This window comes from Salvia splendens, chromosome 2 (genome assembly GCF_004379255.2).
Source record: "Salvia splendens isolate huo1 chromosome 2, SspV2, whole genome shotgun sequence".
Classification (NCBI taxonomy): Eukaryota; Viridiplantae; Streptophyta; class Magnoliopsida; order Lamiales; family Lamiaceae; genus Salvia; species Salvia splendens.
The window spans coordinates 15,573,069-15,591,199 of record NC_056033.1 but is presented as its reverse complement, the minus strand read 5'-3'; the positions used below and the strand labels follow the sequence as shown (position 1 = coordinate 15,591,199).

Genomic DNA, 18,131 nt, shown 5'->3' with positions numbered 1-18,131 from the left:
TGCACATAAGATTTAGTGGTACAAAATAATATCGCAAGCATGAAGTGCAGGCACATTTAAAATAATACTTCCTCCGTCCCACCACAAGTGATCAACTTTTCATTTTGGGTTGTCCCATCACAAGTGATCAATTTCCCTTTTTAACAAAAAACTAAACTTTAACCCTCTCTTACTTTATTCTCACTCTCTTACTTTATTCTCTATTTCTTACTTTATTCTTTCTTTATCTCTCTTACTTTTTCCTCTCTCATACTTTATTGTCTCCACTTTAACTCAATGTATATCATTTTCTTAAATCTCGTGTCCAAAAGAAATCCATCACTTGTGGCGGGATAGAGAGAGTATCAGATTTAGTACGTGCATGCATATCGGATTCAGTACTAAAAAATAATATTGCACGCAGCCCGCAGGGCAAGTAGTTTGAAATAATATCAGATTGAGTTTGAAAAGTGTGATACGAATCCGAGAAGCACCAAATCAATAGAAGGAGTGAAGGCATCCAATGAACCAAATGGAGAAGGGGTTTGTTTCAAACGTCAATACGCCTATCAAGATGGTGTCAAAATGCTCTTCTAAGATGACCATTTCTTCATCGTCGAAAGAACTTTGTGTAGGTACCTTACACGCCTCAATCGGAGCCCGAATGAGGAAGTTATGGTCGTCTTACGAAAGCCGCGTAGTCCAGAAAGAAATGTGCGACTAGGCGAATTCCAAGGAGCAAAACGCACGATAGGGCGTTCTGACTGTTAACTGTTTTGAACATTGGAGTCCAGAAAGTTCACCCGACCGGACGATTTGGCTAGGATTAAATCGCTCGATTGGGCGTTTTTGATGGAATAGCTTTTAGACTTCTATTTTTTTTGTTTTGCTCTTCTTAAACCTAGAGTATAAAGACTCTTGCTAGGATTCATTTCATGACAACTTGAATTTGCACCCATTTTCATTTTTGAAGATCTATCAAAATCTCTTGCTGTTGCATTCCAATCTATTGTCGGGCTTAGGTTGAATGTTAAGGTATGCTCAAGGTATGCTTTACTTGTTCTTGCGTTGCTAGTTTTGTAGAGCCCTTAGATTTTTGCTTTAGTAAAAGTTGTCTTAGGTTATCTTCATTGTTTTGTAGAAGGTTTATCTGTTCCAAGCATCTATCTAAATTATAATAGTTTTATCTTCTTCATTTTCCACAATTTTGTTGTTTCATATCTTGTTGGGTTTGTTGGATTCTTTGAATTTTGCAAGAACAAGTCCAGGGCAAATATATTTGACTAGTATTAAAAGGTGAAATTGTGAGGATAAAAAAGTCCATCTTATTTTTGGGGGTATTTTCAGGTGAAATTGGTGATCAAAAATGCAAAAGAACTACGGTGAAATAAACTTTAAATTCAGAGATTAAAATTTAGGGAGTGTTGATAAAATAAAGTCATAGTTCAGACAGTTTTTGTTATCTTCAAAAATAGATATTCTAGTAGTGGAATTTTTTTATCGTTTTTTGAAATGAAAGATTCGATAAACCCCATTTTATCGCGCTATAAAAATATATTGTCTTTAGTCCAAGAATCTCTCTTTCCTCTTGCTCGACTTTCCCCTCTGTAACCAAAGTCCAAAACCCCCATTTCTCAGAAACCCTAATTCCCTAATCTCGGCCGCGATAAGATCCGACCCGTTCCTATGGCGACAAACGGGCCGAATCTGGAGTGCCGGATGTACGAGGCCAAATACCCGGAGGTGGACCAGGCCGTGATGATTCAGGTCAAGAGCATGGCCGACAGCGGCGCCTACGTCTCACTCCTCGAGTACAACAACATCGAGGGAATGATTCTCTTCTCCGAGCTCTCCCGCCGCCGCATTCGGAGCATCAGCAGCCTCATCAAGGTTGGCCGCATCGAGCCTGTCATGGTGCTCCGTGTCGATAAGGAGAAGGGCTATATTGATCTCAGCAAGCGCCGCGTCTCCGAGGAGGACATCCAGGGCTGCGAGGAGAGGTTCAACAAGAGTAAGCTTGTGCATTCGATCATGAGGCATGTTGCTGAGACCATGAGCGTTGATCTTGAGGTTTGTTTTTCTTTTGGCGATTCGTATTTGGAATCTTAATTTCTCGTATTTCTATGTTATAATTCAGCAAAGGAAGTGATTAGGTATGGTTCTGCTTTGTCTTCTGTAAAATATCCCAAGAGCTGAACTAGGGCTTGCAAATATCCCGTTAATTTGTTTCAGAAAATCTCGGTTTATGTTGAATGAATAATAGCTGTTTCAAATGATTTGATAGGGGTTTAATTTGAGAAATTGTGTTACTGAATTAACCATGTTAGATGGTAATGTTACTATCGTCAGTTTCAATCGTCTTCGAGTTTAGCTAGTTTTCTTTAACTACTCTGTCCCGAGGAAGTAGATTATGCTGCAAGAAAATTTTAGTTTTTCAAATAGAACAACATAAGGGTATGATCATACTGTCTCAGGAAATGTTTGTATAATAAATACTTAAATGACTTATGTGGTTTATCTTACTGATTTAGGTAGCTAGTTCTCTGTTTCAGTGTTTGGTAATTATCTGCTCATATACTGTTTTGATGGTTTTAATAGAATTATAGATCACGATTCACGAAATATTAAGATGTGTTGCTTGAGTGAAGACAAGATTGGCTGACTACTCAATAACTAATGTAGTTCAATCTTTGATACTGTTTTAAAATAATACTCCCTCCGTTCCATAGTAATTGAGGCATTTCTTTTCGGCACGGAGATAAAGAAAAATTGTGTTAGGTGAGTTAAGTAAAGAGAGAATAAAGTGGAAAATGAAAAAGGTGGAGAGATAAGAGAGAAAAAAGTAAGAGAGAGTAAAGTAGGTGTGGAAAAATGTGTTGACTTTTACTAAAAAAGAGAAATGACTCTATTACTATAGAAGATATCAAAATGGCAAAATAACTCTATTACTATGGAACGGAGTGAGTATATTATAAAGAAGTTTGGTAGAGAAATGGATAACGAGAAGAAAACTAGTGGAAGAAGTTTGTGATGGAAAAAAGTGGACAAAACTGCAGATCTGTTTCTTTTGCTGCATCACTTAGTGTCCTATGCACCAGTTCTTTTTCTGGATTTTGTTTTATATTAATTGAAACATAACTTGTCTTCAAGGCTTCAAGCTTCAATGAAGGTGTATTCTATTTTATAACTCCAACATTTTATGAGGTTTTAATGGATACTTGACATTCATACATTGTTTGTGATGGTCATGATAAGTATTGCAATTAATAAAGCTCGTGAGTTTCACATGCTAATTCCAAGTGCGTTGGAACTTGGAATGATGACCTATCTATGAAGGTAGACATAATATTATCTGCAGAAAGATAATTTTTATTTTTGGTTCGTGCCTATTTAACCTGTAACATGTTTTTTGTCAACATTTTTGGTTGTATATTGGTGCTATTAATTTCAGTTCCTTGTAAGATATGGAATGTGTTCCCTGCTACTTGAACTGTATGGTTTGGTAAATATGAAAACAGTTTCATGTCCAAATAGTTGAAAAGAGTATCTTTATGGCTATTTAAGTTTCTTCTGGTAGTACTTTCTATGTTTTGTCTACACGCACAGATACATTCATATCCTATTTTGTGATATATCTTGACATGCATTTTCACTAACGGCATGTATATTGTGGTAGGATCTCTATATCCATGTTGGCTGGCCGTTGTACAAGAAATATGGGCATGCATTTGAGGTGAGACTTCATATACTATATAAAAATTTATGTTTATAAATTCCTGCCTCTTGTAGCAATTTTATTACTATTATCCAGTAATTGTCTGTATAAAAATGCAGGCATTTAAAGTGATGGTTACCGACCCCGACTCAGTTCTTGATTCCCTCACTCGGGAAATCACGGAAGTTGGTCCTGATGGACAAGAGGTAGTGTTAATTCACATTTAGATTTGCATTTATCATCAGTCTTCCATCAGTTTTTTATGACCGTTTGCAAGTGGTTATTCTTCTAGGTGAAGAAAGTGGTTCCTGCAATATCTGAAGAAGTGAAAGATGCTTTAGTTAAAAATATTAGGAGAAGAATGACGCCTCAACCCTTGAAGATTCGTGCAGATATTGAAATGAAATGTTTTCAGTTTGATGGTGTTCTGCACATAAAGGTCTTCATCCTTCATTAACTCATTTTCATTTTCTTGTTCAATTATTATGCATCAAGCTCAAAGCAAAACTTCTTTGGCGAAAGTACTGATTTGTGTAGAAGTTCACAGGAAGCAATGCGTAAAGCTGAAGCTGCTGGCAATGATGATTGTCCGGTTAAAATGAAACTTGTTGCAGCTCCAGCTTATGTACTTACCACCCAGACTCTTGACAAGGTAATCACTAATATTCCTAAGCATGTCTTTTAAAGTTTTGACAGTGCCAGCTTATTTTATGTAATGATGAAATAATATCTTTGTGAACTAAAATGGATTTTGTATGATTCTAAATACTTGTTTTTATTTTATAATGTTAGGAGCAAGGAATTGCAGTCCTTACCAAGGCAATTCAAGCTTGCACTGAAGAGATTGAACGCCAAAAAGGAAAACTCACTGTTAAGGAACCACCACGAGCGGTAAAGAATAAATCACTATACATCTGATATGAATATTGAAATTTAACTCTCATGATAGATCAAAATGGTCTGCTCTTATTATCGATGTCTATGTATGTACTTGACGAGTATGATTCTGTTCAGGTGAGTGAACGGGAGGACAAGTTACTTGCAGAACATATGGCTAAGCTAGGACAGCAAAATGAGGAGGTCAGTGGCGATGAAGACAGTGAAGAGGAAGAAGATACTGGGATGGGTGAAATCGACCTCGAGAATTCGAGAATGGGGATAGAGTAAACTTTTTCCTTTCCTTGTATCTTTTCAAATATGGAATTTGTCAACATTTTTGTTAGTCTCTTCCCCAATTTTTCAACCTTGATCTAATAGCTCCGTGTTAAATTCTCCACCTGTTTATTTCAATGCACTACTACTATAGCTGATAACCATTTTTTTATCATATAATTCTGAATCGCAATATACTATGTAGGTTTTCCTTTGGTGCTTGATTGTTTATATGGATATCGTTGGTCAAATGTTTAAGTAAATCCAACACTCCTCTTTCGTAACAATGTATGAATATGCTATTTACAGAATACTTGACATGAAATTTTATGAGTTATTAGATGGAGTGAGTATAGAGAAAAATATAGTTGAACATTTTAACGATGAGAGATGACATAGGGATTCATTTTTCAAATATAGAGTTGACATTTTGAGTGAGACAAACTAAAAAAGAAAGATGGAGAACTTGAGTGGGACGGAGGGAGTATCATTTTTCACGTTCTTTACTCAATTTCAAAGTGCATGATTAATTGAAGATCCAATATCAGCTCAAAGATTGCGTTGAGTAGTGGGGTGCAATGGTGCACGATTTTCGGTGTAGGATGTTGGCAAATTTAGAAAAAGAAATGTGGGTTCATTTTTAAGAGGGAAAGAGTTAGAGCATCTCCAGTAAGACTGGACGTCAAATAGCCCTCACATAGCCTTCACACTGCCACATCATCAGCACTACAATTCTCCTGCCACATCAGCTTGCCACATCAACTGGACATCAAATAGCCCTCACATAGCCTTCACACTACATATCCACATCACTAATAACAATTATATAATTTAATTTACAATCGTATCAACATACGGAATTTAATTTACGAGACAAATACATTTAAATTGAATAATACTATTAAAATTTCAAAAAGTACAATAATTAAAAAAAAATACATTTAAAAAAATTACATAAATTTACATAAAAACTAACGCCTTGCAATCCTCCGCGCCCACAACTCTTCAACTAAATCCTTTTGGAGTCGAATATGAGCCTCCGTCTGACGCATGTCGGCATGTGCTTGGAGGAGGGCTTCTTCATCGTGAGGTACCCCACCTCGTACGTTGGCGGTGGCGACGCCGTGGCTTGGACCGGCCTCATTATCGTCGTTGGCCCAATCAGTCAGTTGTACACCTTCATCTTCGACAATCATGTTGTGCATGATAATACAGGAGTACAGTATATCAGCAATGCAGTCGACATTCCACAAACGCGTTGGTCCCTTAACTACAGCCCATCGAGCCTGAAGCACACCAAATGCGCGCTCCACGTCCTTTCGCGCCAACTCCTGCCGCGTCGCAAAGTAGGCCTTCTTCGCATCTGATGCGCACCGGATCGTCTTCACAAAGACGGGCCACCTAGGGTATATCCCATCCGCCAAGTAGTAGCCCATATCATGCTGGTTGTCGTTGGCGACAAAACTGATGGCCGGACCGACGCCCTGGCACTGCTCGTTGAAAAGGGGCGACGAGTTGAGGACGTTTAGGTCGTTGTTCGAACCGGCTATCCCAAAATACGCATGTCAAATCCACAACCGGTAATCAGCTACGGCCTCGAGGATCATCGTGGGATTTTTTCCCTTGTAGCCGGTCGTGTAAAACCCCTTCCAGGCAGCGGGACAGTTCTTCCACTCCCAATGCATACAATCTATGCTGCCTAACATTCCCGGGAACCCATGTTGATCCCCGTGCATCCGCAGCAGATTCCGGCAATCTTCGGGGGTAGGCTTTCGGAGATACTGATCACCGAATACTTCGATCACGCCCTGACAGAAATACTTCATACATTCGATGGCAGTCGTCTCACCGATGTGGAGGTATTCGTCCCACATGTCTGCCGCCGTGCCGTAGGCCAACTGCCTGATTGCCGCAGTGCACTTTTGAATAGGGGTGTGACCGGGTCTGCCAGCCGCATCGTGCCTGAAGCGGAAATACAGATATCGCTGTTCCAAAGCGTTAACAATACGCATAAACAAGTCCCGCCTCATCCTAAAACGACGCCTGAAATGGTTGGCGTTAAAACGCGGCTCCTCTGCGAAGTAATCTGTGAACTGGCGCTGATGTGCAGCTTCATGATCACGATCAACCACTTGTCGACGGTGGACAACTGGTCGTGGGCGAGGTGCCGCCGGCTGCATATAACTCTGCATCCATCGATCAACCTCACGGCTCGTATAGGCATCTAGCTCTTCGTTCAGCATACGCTCGTACTCATCCGCATCCCCACCACTACCACCAGCATTACTCATTTCTTAAATTGATCTTGTACAGAAAGTAAGGTAGAGAGAGAGTACTCGTTAAAACAAGTGGTGCGAATGAAAATGACGTTCAAAGCGCGTATATATAGTGTTTTCAATAGAAAAAAAAATAAAAAATAAAATCTGACGCCGGTTTGACGCCGATCCGGGACCCGCAATGGCGCCGTGAGGATCGGCGTCGGAACCGGCGTCATCGCGCGAATCGGCATGGCTACGCCGATTTTGACGCCGAGTTCGCCGACGCCGGTTCCAATGGTTCGGCGTCAGAACCGGCGTCGGCGAAAAATCAGCGTCGCGATTTTGACGCCGGCATTGGAGATGCTCTTAGTGTGGAAAGGGTAATATCTCTTATTTCGAGCAAAGTTACAATGACAGAGGTGGCGCAAATAAATAAGGAAGCTGGCTCGAGTGTAGTGAAAATTCGAGTTCTTTCTTTTTTGTTATAGCCCACTAATGGAATTCCATTTTAATGAAGGAGATTAGATTTATTCCGAATGGAGGAGTGACGCATAAGAGTTATGCGTCGTTATTAATGAAACGCACAACCCTTATGCGTCTTTCGTTAATGACGCACAAGGGTTATGCGTGGTTCAAAGACGCATAATGCTTATCATGATGGGTCTGCTCAGTTCCGACGTCCCCTTTCCTATCCAGCCGCGTCCGGAGTCCTCTTTCCTATCCAGCCAATCTCCTTACACCGAAGCAGATCAAGACGCACTGGATACCATAATGGGTCTGCTCAGTTCCGGCGTCCCGGATACGCCTGCAGCACGGGGTGGAAACGCCCGTTCCGACCCGAAGCGGCGCCGGTGGCGGTGGCGGTAGATATGGCGGCCGCGGTGGCGGTGGCTCGGACAGCGCCGGTGGCGGCTCGGGCAGCGGCGTCGGCAATGGCGGTGGCGAGGGCTCCAAACGGGGCAAGCTCTACACCAAAGCGGAGTCCATTGTCGTGGCGAGGGCATGTGATGCCATCACATTGGACCCCATAGTGGGCACCGATCAGACCGAGGGGAGCTTTTGGAGGCACGTCCTGATGGCATACAACGAGTTCAAACCTGCCGGCGCCCGAGAGCGCGACCCAGAACAGATCCGCAAAAAGTGGTCTAGGATTCTTCCGGTTACCAAGCGGTTCTCGAGCATATACCAGAACAACCTTCTTCACGCTAAGAGCGGCCGAAGCAAAGCAGACGTAAAGGCCCTGTCGATGGGCCAATACAACACGGAGGGCTAGCCGAAGTTTACAATGTGGGAGGAGTATCTAGTCCTCGCGGATTGTCCGAAATTCAAGGACATCTGCGCGCAAGAGGTCACTGGAGCTCCTGAGCCGAAGCATACAAGACACAACCTTGCCGGGGACTACAGCAGCGGAAGCGGCTCGCAGAACGACGAGCAAGTCGAAGAGCCCGCCGCTACACACACTAGGCGAAGACGGCCGGACAACAGGCCTCTATCCGCAGCGCCAGAGGTCCTGCCCGCCGCCTATCGTCGGCCGCTTCTGGATCGCGCATCTCGCAGCCCGCCCCAATCCCACAGCCCATGGTTCCTGGTCCCCACGAGGTCTTGAGGGAGAACCTAGATGTGCAGTTGATGCAACAACTGCAAGACGTCTGCAGCAAATACCTAGCCACCGATGACCCGTACATAAGAAATATATATCAGAAGCTCATCACTCGGATTGAGCGTCGTCTAGGGTTGGCTGATGATGCTCCTGGGGCAACCGCGGCCGGCAGCAGCGAGGGAGGAGGAGAAGAAGAAGAAGAAGATGAGGAAGCCGACTCCGACACCGAGTAGACGGTGACGGAGTTTTTATTTGTATTTTATTTTAAATATTCGTTGTATAATTTTACCATTTTCAATACAACGAATATTCGGTCTCAATTACCTCGTTTTCTAATTATTTACAGTGCGATAATTTTAATTATACTTGATTGAAACTAAAAACATTTTTAAATGAAAATTGATTATAAAATTTAGGGGCTATTGGAAGTGTCTATCATAATAGCGGAAACAAATTTTTAAGACTGTGAACAATAAAATGGGGTTGTAAACAAAAAAAAATGAGCGGGGCTATTGAAGTGTCCGCAGACATTCTTACCAAAACTTGGAAGGACGAATTTTTGGGCCCTATATACATTTGTGATGTGATTTATTTTTCTGACATAGTGAAAACATGTGAATTATTTTTCTGAAAAGCTTATTCAAATTCTGGAGGGATAGCTTTTAAATGGGTCCCAAGCACGTGTTGCGTTTGGGGAATTTATCGATGTGCAAGAGCATCCATAATGGTGACGGGTCAGTTAACCATAGGCTAGCTACAAACTCCTCCTGCTACATTATTAGTACTAAAAACTCCTCCTGTCACATCATCAGGACAAGTAACTGGACAAGCTTACTAGCCACAATAAACAAAATTATAAAAAACAAATAATTAACAATCACACAAAATACGGAATTAAATTTACGACACAGATACGAAAAATTCAATAATAATATTTAAATTAAAAAAGAACATTAATTAAAAAAAAGAACATTAATTAAAAAAATCTAACGATGTGCAGTCCTCCGCGCTCACAACTCTTCAATTAAATTCTTTAGGAGTCGATTATGAGCATCCACTTGTGCATGTCGGCATGTGCCTTGAGGCAGCCGACTTCATCGTGAGGTACCCCCCTTCGTACGTTGGGGGCGGCCACATCGTGGCTTGGGCCGGCTTCATTAGCATCGTCATTGGCCCAACTAGTCAGTTGTACACCTTCATCTTCGACAATCATGTTGTGCAGGATAATACAAGCGTACATTATATCAGTAATGCAGTCGACATGCCACAAACGCGTTAGACCCCTAATTGCCGCCCATCGAGAGTGGAGCGCACCAAATGCGCGCTCCACGTCCTTGCGCGTCGACTCCTGCCGTTCCGCAAAGTAGGTCTTCCTCTCATCTGATGCGCATCTGATCGTCTTCACAAAGATGGGCCACCTAGGGTATATCCCATCCGCCAAGTAGTAGTCCATATCATGCTGGTTACCATTGGAGATAAAACTGATGGCCGGACCGACTCCGTGGCACTGCTCGTTGAAAAGGGCCGATGAGTTGAGGACCTTCGTTGTTCGACCCGGCTACCCCAAAATATGTATGCCAAATCCACAGCCGGTAATCAGCTACGGCCTCGAGGATCATAGTGGGATTCTTTCCCTTGTAGCCGGTCGTGTAGAACCCTTTCCAGACAGCGGGGCAGTTCTTCCACTCCCAATGCATACAATTTATGCTGCCCAACATCCCGGGGAACCCATGCTTCTCCCCGTGCATCTGCATCAGATCCTGGCACTCTTCAGGGGTAGGGCTTCGAAGATATTGATCACGGAATATTTCAATGACGCCCTGACAGAAATACTTCAGACAATCCAGGGCAGTCGTCTCACCGATGTGGAGGTACTCGTCCCACATGTCTGCCGCGCCTCCGTAGGCCAACTGCCTGATTGCCGCAGTGCACTTTTATATATGTGTGTGGCCGGGTCTGCCAGCCGCATCGTACCTGAACCGGAAACACAAATATCGACGCTCCAAAGCATCAAAGATACGCATAAACACTGCCTACGCATCGTAAAACGCCGCCTGAAAAGAGGCGCCCCAAACCGCGGCTCCTCCGCAAAGTAGTCTTCATATAGCCGCTGATGTGCAGTTACGTGATCCCGATCAATCACTGTTCGTCGGTGGACAACGGGTGGAGGTCGAGGTACCGCCGGCTGCAAGGCCGCCCTTTGTATCAACCGGTTTATCTCGCGGGACGTATAGGCCTCCAACTCTTCGTTCATTTGCCGTACGTACTCCTCAGCATCCCCACCACTACCACCACTACTACCACTCGCGTTACTCATTTCACGTTGTTGCTCTTGTACAGAATTAATGGAGAGAAAACTCATTAAAACAAGTGGTGCGAATGAAAATGACGTGCAAATCGTGTATATCTAGTGTTTTGAAAAATATTTAAAAAATTTGAGCTGGCCGATCGCTCGTCGATCGGGAGCCTACAATGGCGGCCGGCCGATCCGCTCGGATCGGCCAGCGCCCGAAAATCGGCGTCGGATCGCCGATTTTTTCGCCGAAATGGCGCTCGCCGATTCCAATGGTTCGGCGAGCGGACCGGCCAGTGCCGGGAATCGGCTAGCCTGTCCACTCATCGCCATTGGAGATGCTCTTAATTGCCGTAATATGGATAGTACGGAAATAGCTTGATTTAAGTATGCTTAAAATTTTTTTAAAAGTAATTAAATTTTCTGAGCTAATTAAAGTAATCAAATCTCTTAATTTAATTAATCTCAAAATAAGTTAATTGGACAAAAGAAAAATCAATATCCTGATTTAATTAAATCATCTAATTTCATTACTTTTCAGGCGATTGAATTTCCTTATTTAATCTAGTTTCCAAGTAATTAAATGAGTTTAAAATAATTAAACTCAATGACATTAAATCCAAATCCAAATCCAAATCCAAATCCAAATCAAAATCTTACAAATCCAAAAAAAAACAAAAAATAAATGCTAAAGACTCACACATTATCAAACCATAAACACAAAAAGCACATTGAATTCATTCTAATCAGATGATCGAGATCCAGAAACACCCCTACCACCGCAGAGGAAATTCTCGGCGTCGCTAACCACGGCGCCTTCATTCGCCGATATCTTCCGATTATAGCAGCTGTGGCTATCCTGCACTGCGTAACTCTGCGACGTGGCGCCGCTGCCAGAGACCACGTCGTGTCCCTGCACGAACATCCACCCCTTGCACTTCTGCTTGTTCTTCAATTGACTCTCGAAATGATCGATCTTCTTCTCCTCCTCGTACGACACCTCCAGATCCGTCGACATTTCGTAATTCCCCGCCTCAGATCCGGCCGCCGTCGCCGTTTTCAGCATCAGCGGGTACTTCGAGTCCACGCTTGAGGTCGCCACCGTGCCGGAGGACGCCATCGAGATCTCGATCTGCTTCTGCACGGTCACCTCGTGCTCGACCTTCGCGATCGTGCCGTTGCTCCTGTAGCTGACCTCGTTGTCGAATTTCAGCTTCGTGATCGCGCGCGTGGTTAGGTTTCCGGCGCTCGAGTGCACCCAGCCGGAGGATTCCGAATCCCTCTGTCCTACCGTTCTGAATTTGCCGTCGAGCTTCGCGAAGCTGGATTCGCGCTGGATGCGACTGTTAGGGTTTTTGTACTTGATCTTCCCGGCGGTGACGCGCACCGGGCCGTCGTCCAGCCAAAGGTGCAGATTGGCGTCGACGAGCCAGAAGGGGATCGATTCGGCGACTCCGAATCCGAAATTGTGCGGTTTTTCGTCGAGCAGCGTGCCTAGAAACGGAGTGAGCTCGATTTCGTAGGAAGGTAGGTTGAAAGCGCCGATTGCGACGATTGGATCCCAAAACAGGGGGTTTATGCCGCCGGTGAAGATGACGGGGAAGGGGAGGACCGATCCGACGACATCGCCGTCGAGCTTGATGAGAACCTCGCGGTAGACGCCGTGGCCGCGCGTGATGTTCAATCCGTTCCTCTCGATGTAGTAATCCGGCGGGTTTGAGTACCAGAATTCGTCGTCACCGTGGGCGGAGACGTAGACCTCGATCACTGCTCTGTACGTGTTGCTAGGGATTTGAATCTCTCTGGAAACGGCGTCGTTCTCGCTCTGGATTCTGAACCAGAACCCTTCCTGCCCTGCGGCCGACACCGGGATGATCAAATCGGCGGGGATTTGGTCCAATTCGAGCGACGCAGTGGGAAAATTGCGTATGAGTTTTCTAGGGCTTGAGATTGGGGATTTTCTGATGTTGTAGAAGAGGAAGGTGATGTTGATGTGGAAGATGCCGGTGTATGTGTCATCGACGATGTTCTCTAGCATGACGGAGAGGGTGAGGTTGGAGCAGCGGAGGAGGAAGGAGTAGCGGGTGATATCTTTGCGGAAGGTCCAAGAGATTCCGTGAGGGGTGGGCTCGGGGGTGCTGGTGCGGAGGAGCTCGGTGCCGGCGAGCCAGATGGCGGAGATGCGGTCGTATTGTGAGCCATTGGAGGCGCCGGAGAATTGGAGGACGGCGTTGGACCAGGTGCAGTCGAGGGGGGAAGAGTAGTTAGCGGCGGCGGGGGGGAGATTGTAGGTGTTGCCGAAGCTGTGGGTGAAGAGGGGGAGGCTGCAGGCGGGGGTCAGGGAGTCGTAGGGGAGGGGGCGGGTGACTTCGATTAGTTTTTGGGGTTGGGGGGAGGCGGAGCGGCGGGTCCTGGGGAACGGGTGGTGCTGGAACGGCGGTGGGGAGGCGCCGGAGAGAGGGAGGAGGAGGAGGCTTGAAAGGAGGAGGATAGATAAATGCATTTTTGTTTTTTGATTTTGTTGCTGAGAAATTGAAGATGGGAAGAGTATTAATTCAATTCATATACAAGTGCATAACTGTTCTTCTTTATTCTTTTGTATTTTCCTATACGATTCAACGTTTGCATCATCAACAAGATTGATAATTTTGAACTCTACAAAAATGGTTCCTAAACTATGGATTTATCTCGCTCAAACTTTAAAAATATCGTTAAACATCTTTGGACTAAGGGTTAATCTCAAAAATGGTCATTTAGGTATTTTCTAAACCAAAAATGTCCTTTAGGGTACTTGACAATTTGGTCTTTTTACACTTTTAACTTTTAAATCTGATATTATTTCATTGATGTACTAAATTTGATATTATTTCAAAATTATCATTCTTTTTCCTTTTTGGCATCCTTCACTTTATTTCTTTATTTCAATATTAGATTTAATTTTAAAAAATTAAAATTTTAAATATAAATAAATTTTTTAATTAAAACTATTAATTCATGGCCACTATAAATATTGATCAACACTATTAATTTTTATTATTTAATATAATATTTAGCTGAATTGAAGAAGTACAAATAAATAATATGAATCATGATGGAAAAATAAGAGCTATTCTACTTAGCATTCGTTCCGTTGTTATAATTGCGTGTGATTAAATATTATAAAGTTGACTAAAAATTTGAGATTGCTATTATTCTATTATACTCCATCCATTCAAAAAACATAGTCTTTTTTTGTCATTTTTGTCCATCCCACAAAGTTAGTTCATTTTTATATTTTTTGAAAACCTTTTTATCAAAACATTATACTCCGTACTATAATAAGTCTGTGTTTTGCTATCCATTATTTATTACTACTTACCCATTTGAAGTATTTATACACGAGTATTTTTGTTTAAATTTTTTAGTTAATTTTGATTATTTTTAAATAAATAAATATAAATTATATAGTATTGATTAAATATTAGACACTATCAAATATTGATTAAAACTATTAATTTTTGTTATTTAATAATTTAATAATTAACAAAAAATATATTGATATTTAAAAATCTAAATTTAAAATTTAATTTTATAAAATTAAATATAATATTGAAATAAAGAAACAAAGTGAAGGATGCCAAAAAGGAGAAAGAATGATAATTTTGAAATAATATCAGATTCAGTACATCACTGAAATAATATCAGATTTAAAAAGTTAAAAGTTTACAAAGACCAAATTGCCCAGTATCCCAAAAGGGCATTTTCGGTTCAAAAAATGCCAAAATGACCATTTTTGAGATAAACCCTTAGGCCAAGGATGTCTGACGATATTTTTAAAGTCCAGAGACTATGAACGAGATAAACCCATAGTCCAAGGATCATTTTTGTAGTTCATTCTTTACACTCACATCCAATAAATAGATTTTGTGAAATTTGATGAGTTTCCCAACTTTTAGTACAATAGTTTGTTTGTAGTATCAAGTTATCCTAAATGTTAACATTGTATCATTTTTATTTTTTGTCCACCATGTTAGCATTTTATTTTCCAATTCATACACCGGTAATAGCCCGGACTATATGCCGCCGTATAAACCCGCCCTATCTTTTGACAACCATTTTGTAATGGTATTTCTTTTTAATTTTTTTGTTTTCCTACAAAATAAAGTAACAAAATAAACATAAATTTAAGACCATAATATGAAAATTTTTGTGATATTAAAAAGACGAAAAAGTACAAGGCGAAAATGCAGTGTATATAAAAAAATCACAAAATCATCGGCCGGGGGATCGTCCGGACGCCCGCAATAGCAGACAATAGCCCGGGCGATCTATCGTCCGGCCTAAGATCATGTTTATCAGCAACCAACAAATCCAACCCAACCACCCACTTTTTAAATATTTAATTAATTTCTATCTACTCCACATCATCTTATACATCATCAATATTCATCCAGCCCAACCACACCATTTTTGATAGTTTATCAATAACAACCCAACCACTCCATTATATATTTATTTTATATTAATTTTTAATAATAACAATATTAGTACATAAAATATTTATTATTGCACAGTAAAATTTAGAAAAAACTCAATAATCTTGAGAATGATTATAACTTTGGGAGGGGTTGAAGTTTTGGGAATGATAGAAATTTGGGGAATCGGAGAATATATTATTCTCATCGTCCTCCATAGTTAGCAACAACGGAAACTAAAAAGTACTCATGAAATTCTATCAAACAAGAAAGATTATAGGAGTAGAAAAGATAATGTTTTTTGTATGCAAAACTAAAGCAAATGTGGTCTCTATTTATAGAGGAAGAAAAATTATGAATTTTGGCATAAATTTTTAATATAATATATTAAAGATATAGAAATTAAAAAAATATCAATCAATGAGATTGTGCCATTTGGCACAATCTCATTGGTTGATAAAGAGGGCAACCAACGGTATTTGGTCGTATGAAATGCAACTGTGTTCAAGGTGAGAGAGAGACCAATTGAAATAATTTTCTTTTTTTTGAATTGCCATTGACGTGGCGGTCGACCACATACCACCAATAAACGTGGTCTAAAGGGCGCGGACCATGTGAAGGGCGGACGACTAGGGCGAGGGCTTGGGGCAAACACCTGCAATAGTGGATGATAGCCTGAGTGATGCCATAGCCCACTATTGTAATTTGTAAATTCCCTTGGAGTAAGTAAATAGCTTAAAACCCAAAACTCATCTCAATTTAGGTTTTAACAAATAAATAATAATATTGAATTTTGAGTTCACAGTATAACATACTTAAGTAAGGAGTATAAAAAGTGAGTGGAAAAGGCTATCATTTTAAGTTTGATTTTGTATAAATGGTTAGAATAAATCCCTATTTCTTTGATATTTATGTTAAAATGAATTTAAGTTTGGTATAAATAGTTATATACTATGCTTCTAGATAAAGATTAATTTGGTATAAATATAAAAAATAAGATATTTGATCAAAATTACAAATAGAATTGAAATGATATTATCAATGATTATTGGGTAAATGATATGAAAATCAACATGATGCGACAAAAATCTTGGAATAGATCTATTCCAAAATTGGAAGGACGAATTTGTGGGTCCCAATATTCATGTGTATTGTGACTCGACTAATCGATTTTTTCCCCATAGTGAAACCTCACATGTGAATTGCATACTATAGTGGTCGATTATATCCAACAGGGATCACTTTTTAATGGGGCGCCACAAACGTATTTAGAGGGTCCACGCTGGTGCGGAATAGCCATGCCATAGCCACAAAAACACTTTCAGAGATACAATAACTTGTCCAGCTCAATAACAGCCACGTCACAGCCACAAATCACATTATTTAATTAATTATTGGAATATTTTAATATGATTATGAGGTTGTAGTGTGGATTTGGATGTATGAATGAAAAAAAATGAGAGAATCGGGTGTATTTATAAGTAATTATTAACAAAATAAAAATAATAATAAATAATTTTAACCTTTGGCGCCGTCGCGGCTCCCCCACTGTGGATACTCTTATGGGGGAGAGGATGGAGTGATGGAGCCATGATTTTGATGTTAGAAGAACCAAGTCTGAGGAGTGTTTCTCGATGTCGGTATCACGAGTTTTAGGAAAATGACTCTCTCCATCCATCATTACTTGTTACTAGTTTTCTTTACGGCCCGTCTGTCAATACTTGTCACATTTACCTTTTATTACTTTTAGTAATTGACCCCATATTGCACTAACTCATTTCACTCACATTTTATGGAGTACTATAAAACTAATATATAAAAATAGGATCCACATTCATTAACTTTTTCACCGACTTTTCTTTATACTCTCTTTGTTCTACAAGAGTGCACTTTCTAAAACTCTTTTATCTCAAATGAGGCATGACTCATTATCAATTAACAATACTTTAATTACTTTTTCTTTCTATATCTATTACTTTACCAATTATGAATTAAAACTCATACCCAACCAAAAGTGTCTTTTATGGGACAAAGGGTGTATTTCTTAAAACCTGAGCCAAATCAATTTGTGACATTTAGTGAAGACGGAGGAAGTATTGAATATTTAAAGTGGAGTATGTTGGATGAAGTAGGCATGCACAACGGTTCCGAACCGCCGGTTCCGGTTCATGAACCGGCGGTTCACGGTTCATCATATGCTTGAACCGGAACCGGCCCGCCAAGGGTCCCGGCGGTTCCGGTTCCGGTTCAAAAAACCGCCGTTTCACGAGGCGGTTCAAAACCGCCGGTTTTTGGCATGAACCGGCGGTTCAACCGAAAATTAAAAAAAATACTTTTTATTTATAAAAATTAATTTTTATACTTAAAAACAATTTTTACAAATAAATAAATACAAGAAATTCATAATAGCCCATAGATATTTGATGGGCTTGTGAATTTATGAAACCATTCTTGGTTGTTTCTCTTTTATAGAGACATCCTTGAATGTTTTATGTTTCACTTTCGATGTGGGACAAAATCATTCTTGGTTGTTTCTCTTTTATAGAGACATCCTTGAATGTTATGTTTCACTTTCGATGTGAGACAAAATCATTCTTGGTTGTTTCTCTTTTATAGAGACATCCTTGAATGTTTTATGTTTTACTTTCGATGTGGGACAAAATATGTTGAAGTATTTTCT

General features: G+C 40.9%; 2 protein-coding genes across 2 annotated transcripts; one reads left to right on the top strand and one right to left on the bottom strand.

Annotated features, from left to right (window-relative positions):
• Positions 1-1,538: 1,538 nt before the first annotated feature.
• LOC121790000 (eukaryotic translation initiation factor 2 subunit alpha homolog) lies at positions 1,539-5,010 on the top strand. The gene is made up of 7 exons (XM_042188309.1): positions 1,539-2,049; positions 3,656-3,712; positions 3,814-3,900; positions 3,987-4,133; positions 4,242-4,346; positions 4,487-4,585; positions 4,709-5,010. The coding sequence occupies exons 1-7, from the start codon at positions 1,666-1,668 to the stop codon at positions 4,859-4,861; spliced, it is 1,032 nt and encodes a 343-aa protein (XP_042044243.1). The 5' UTR covers positions 1,539-1,665; the 3' UTR covers positions 4,862-5,010.
• A 6,566-nt stretch (positions 5,011-11,576) lies between these two features.
• LOC121761905 (peptide-N4-(N-acetyl-beta-glucosaminyl)asparagine amidase A-like) lies at positions 11,577-13,556 on the bottom strand. The gene has a single exon (XM_042157617.1). The coding sequence runs from the start codon at positions 13,498-13,500 to the stop codon at positions 11,740-11,742; it is 1,761 nt and encodes a 586-aa protein (XP_042013551.1). The 5' UTR covers positions 13,501-13,556; the 3' UTR covers positions 11,577-11,739.
• Positions 13,557-18,131: the final 4,575 nt, after the last annotated feature.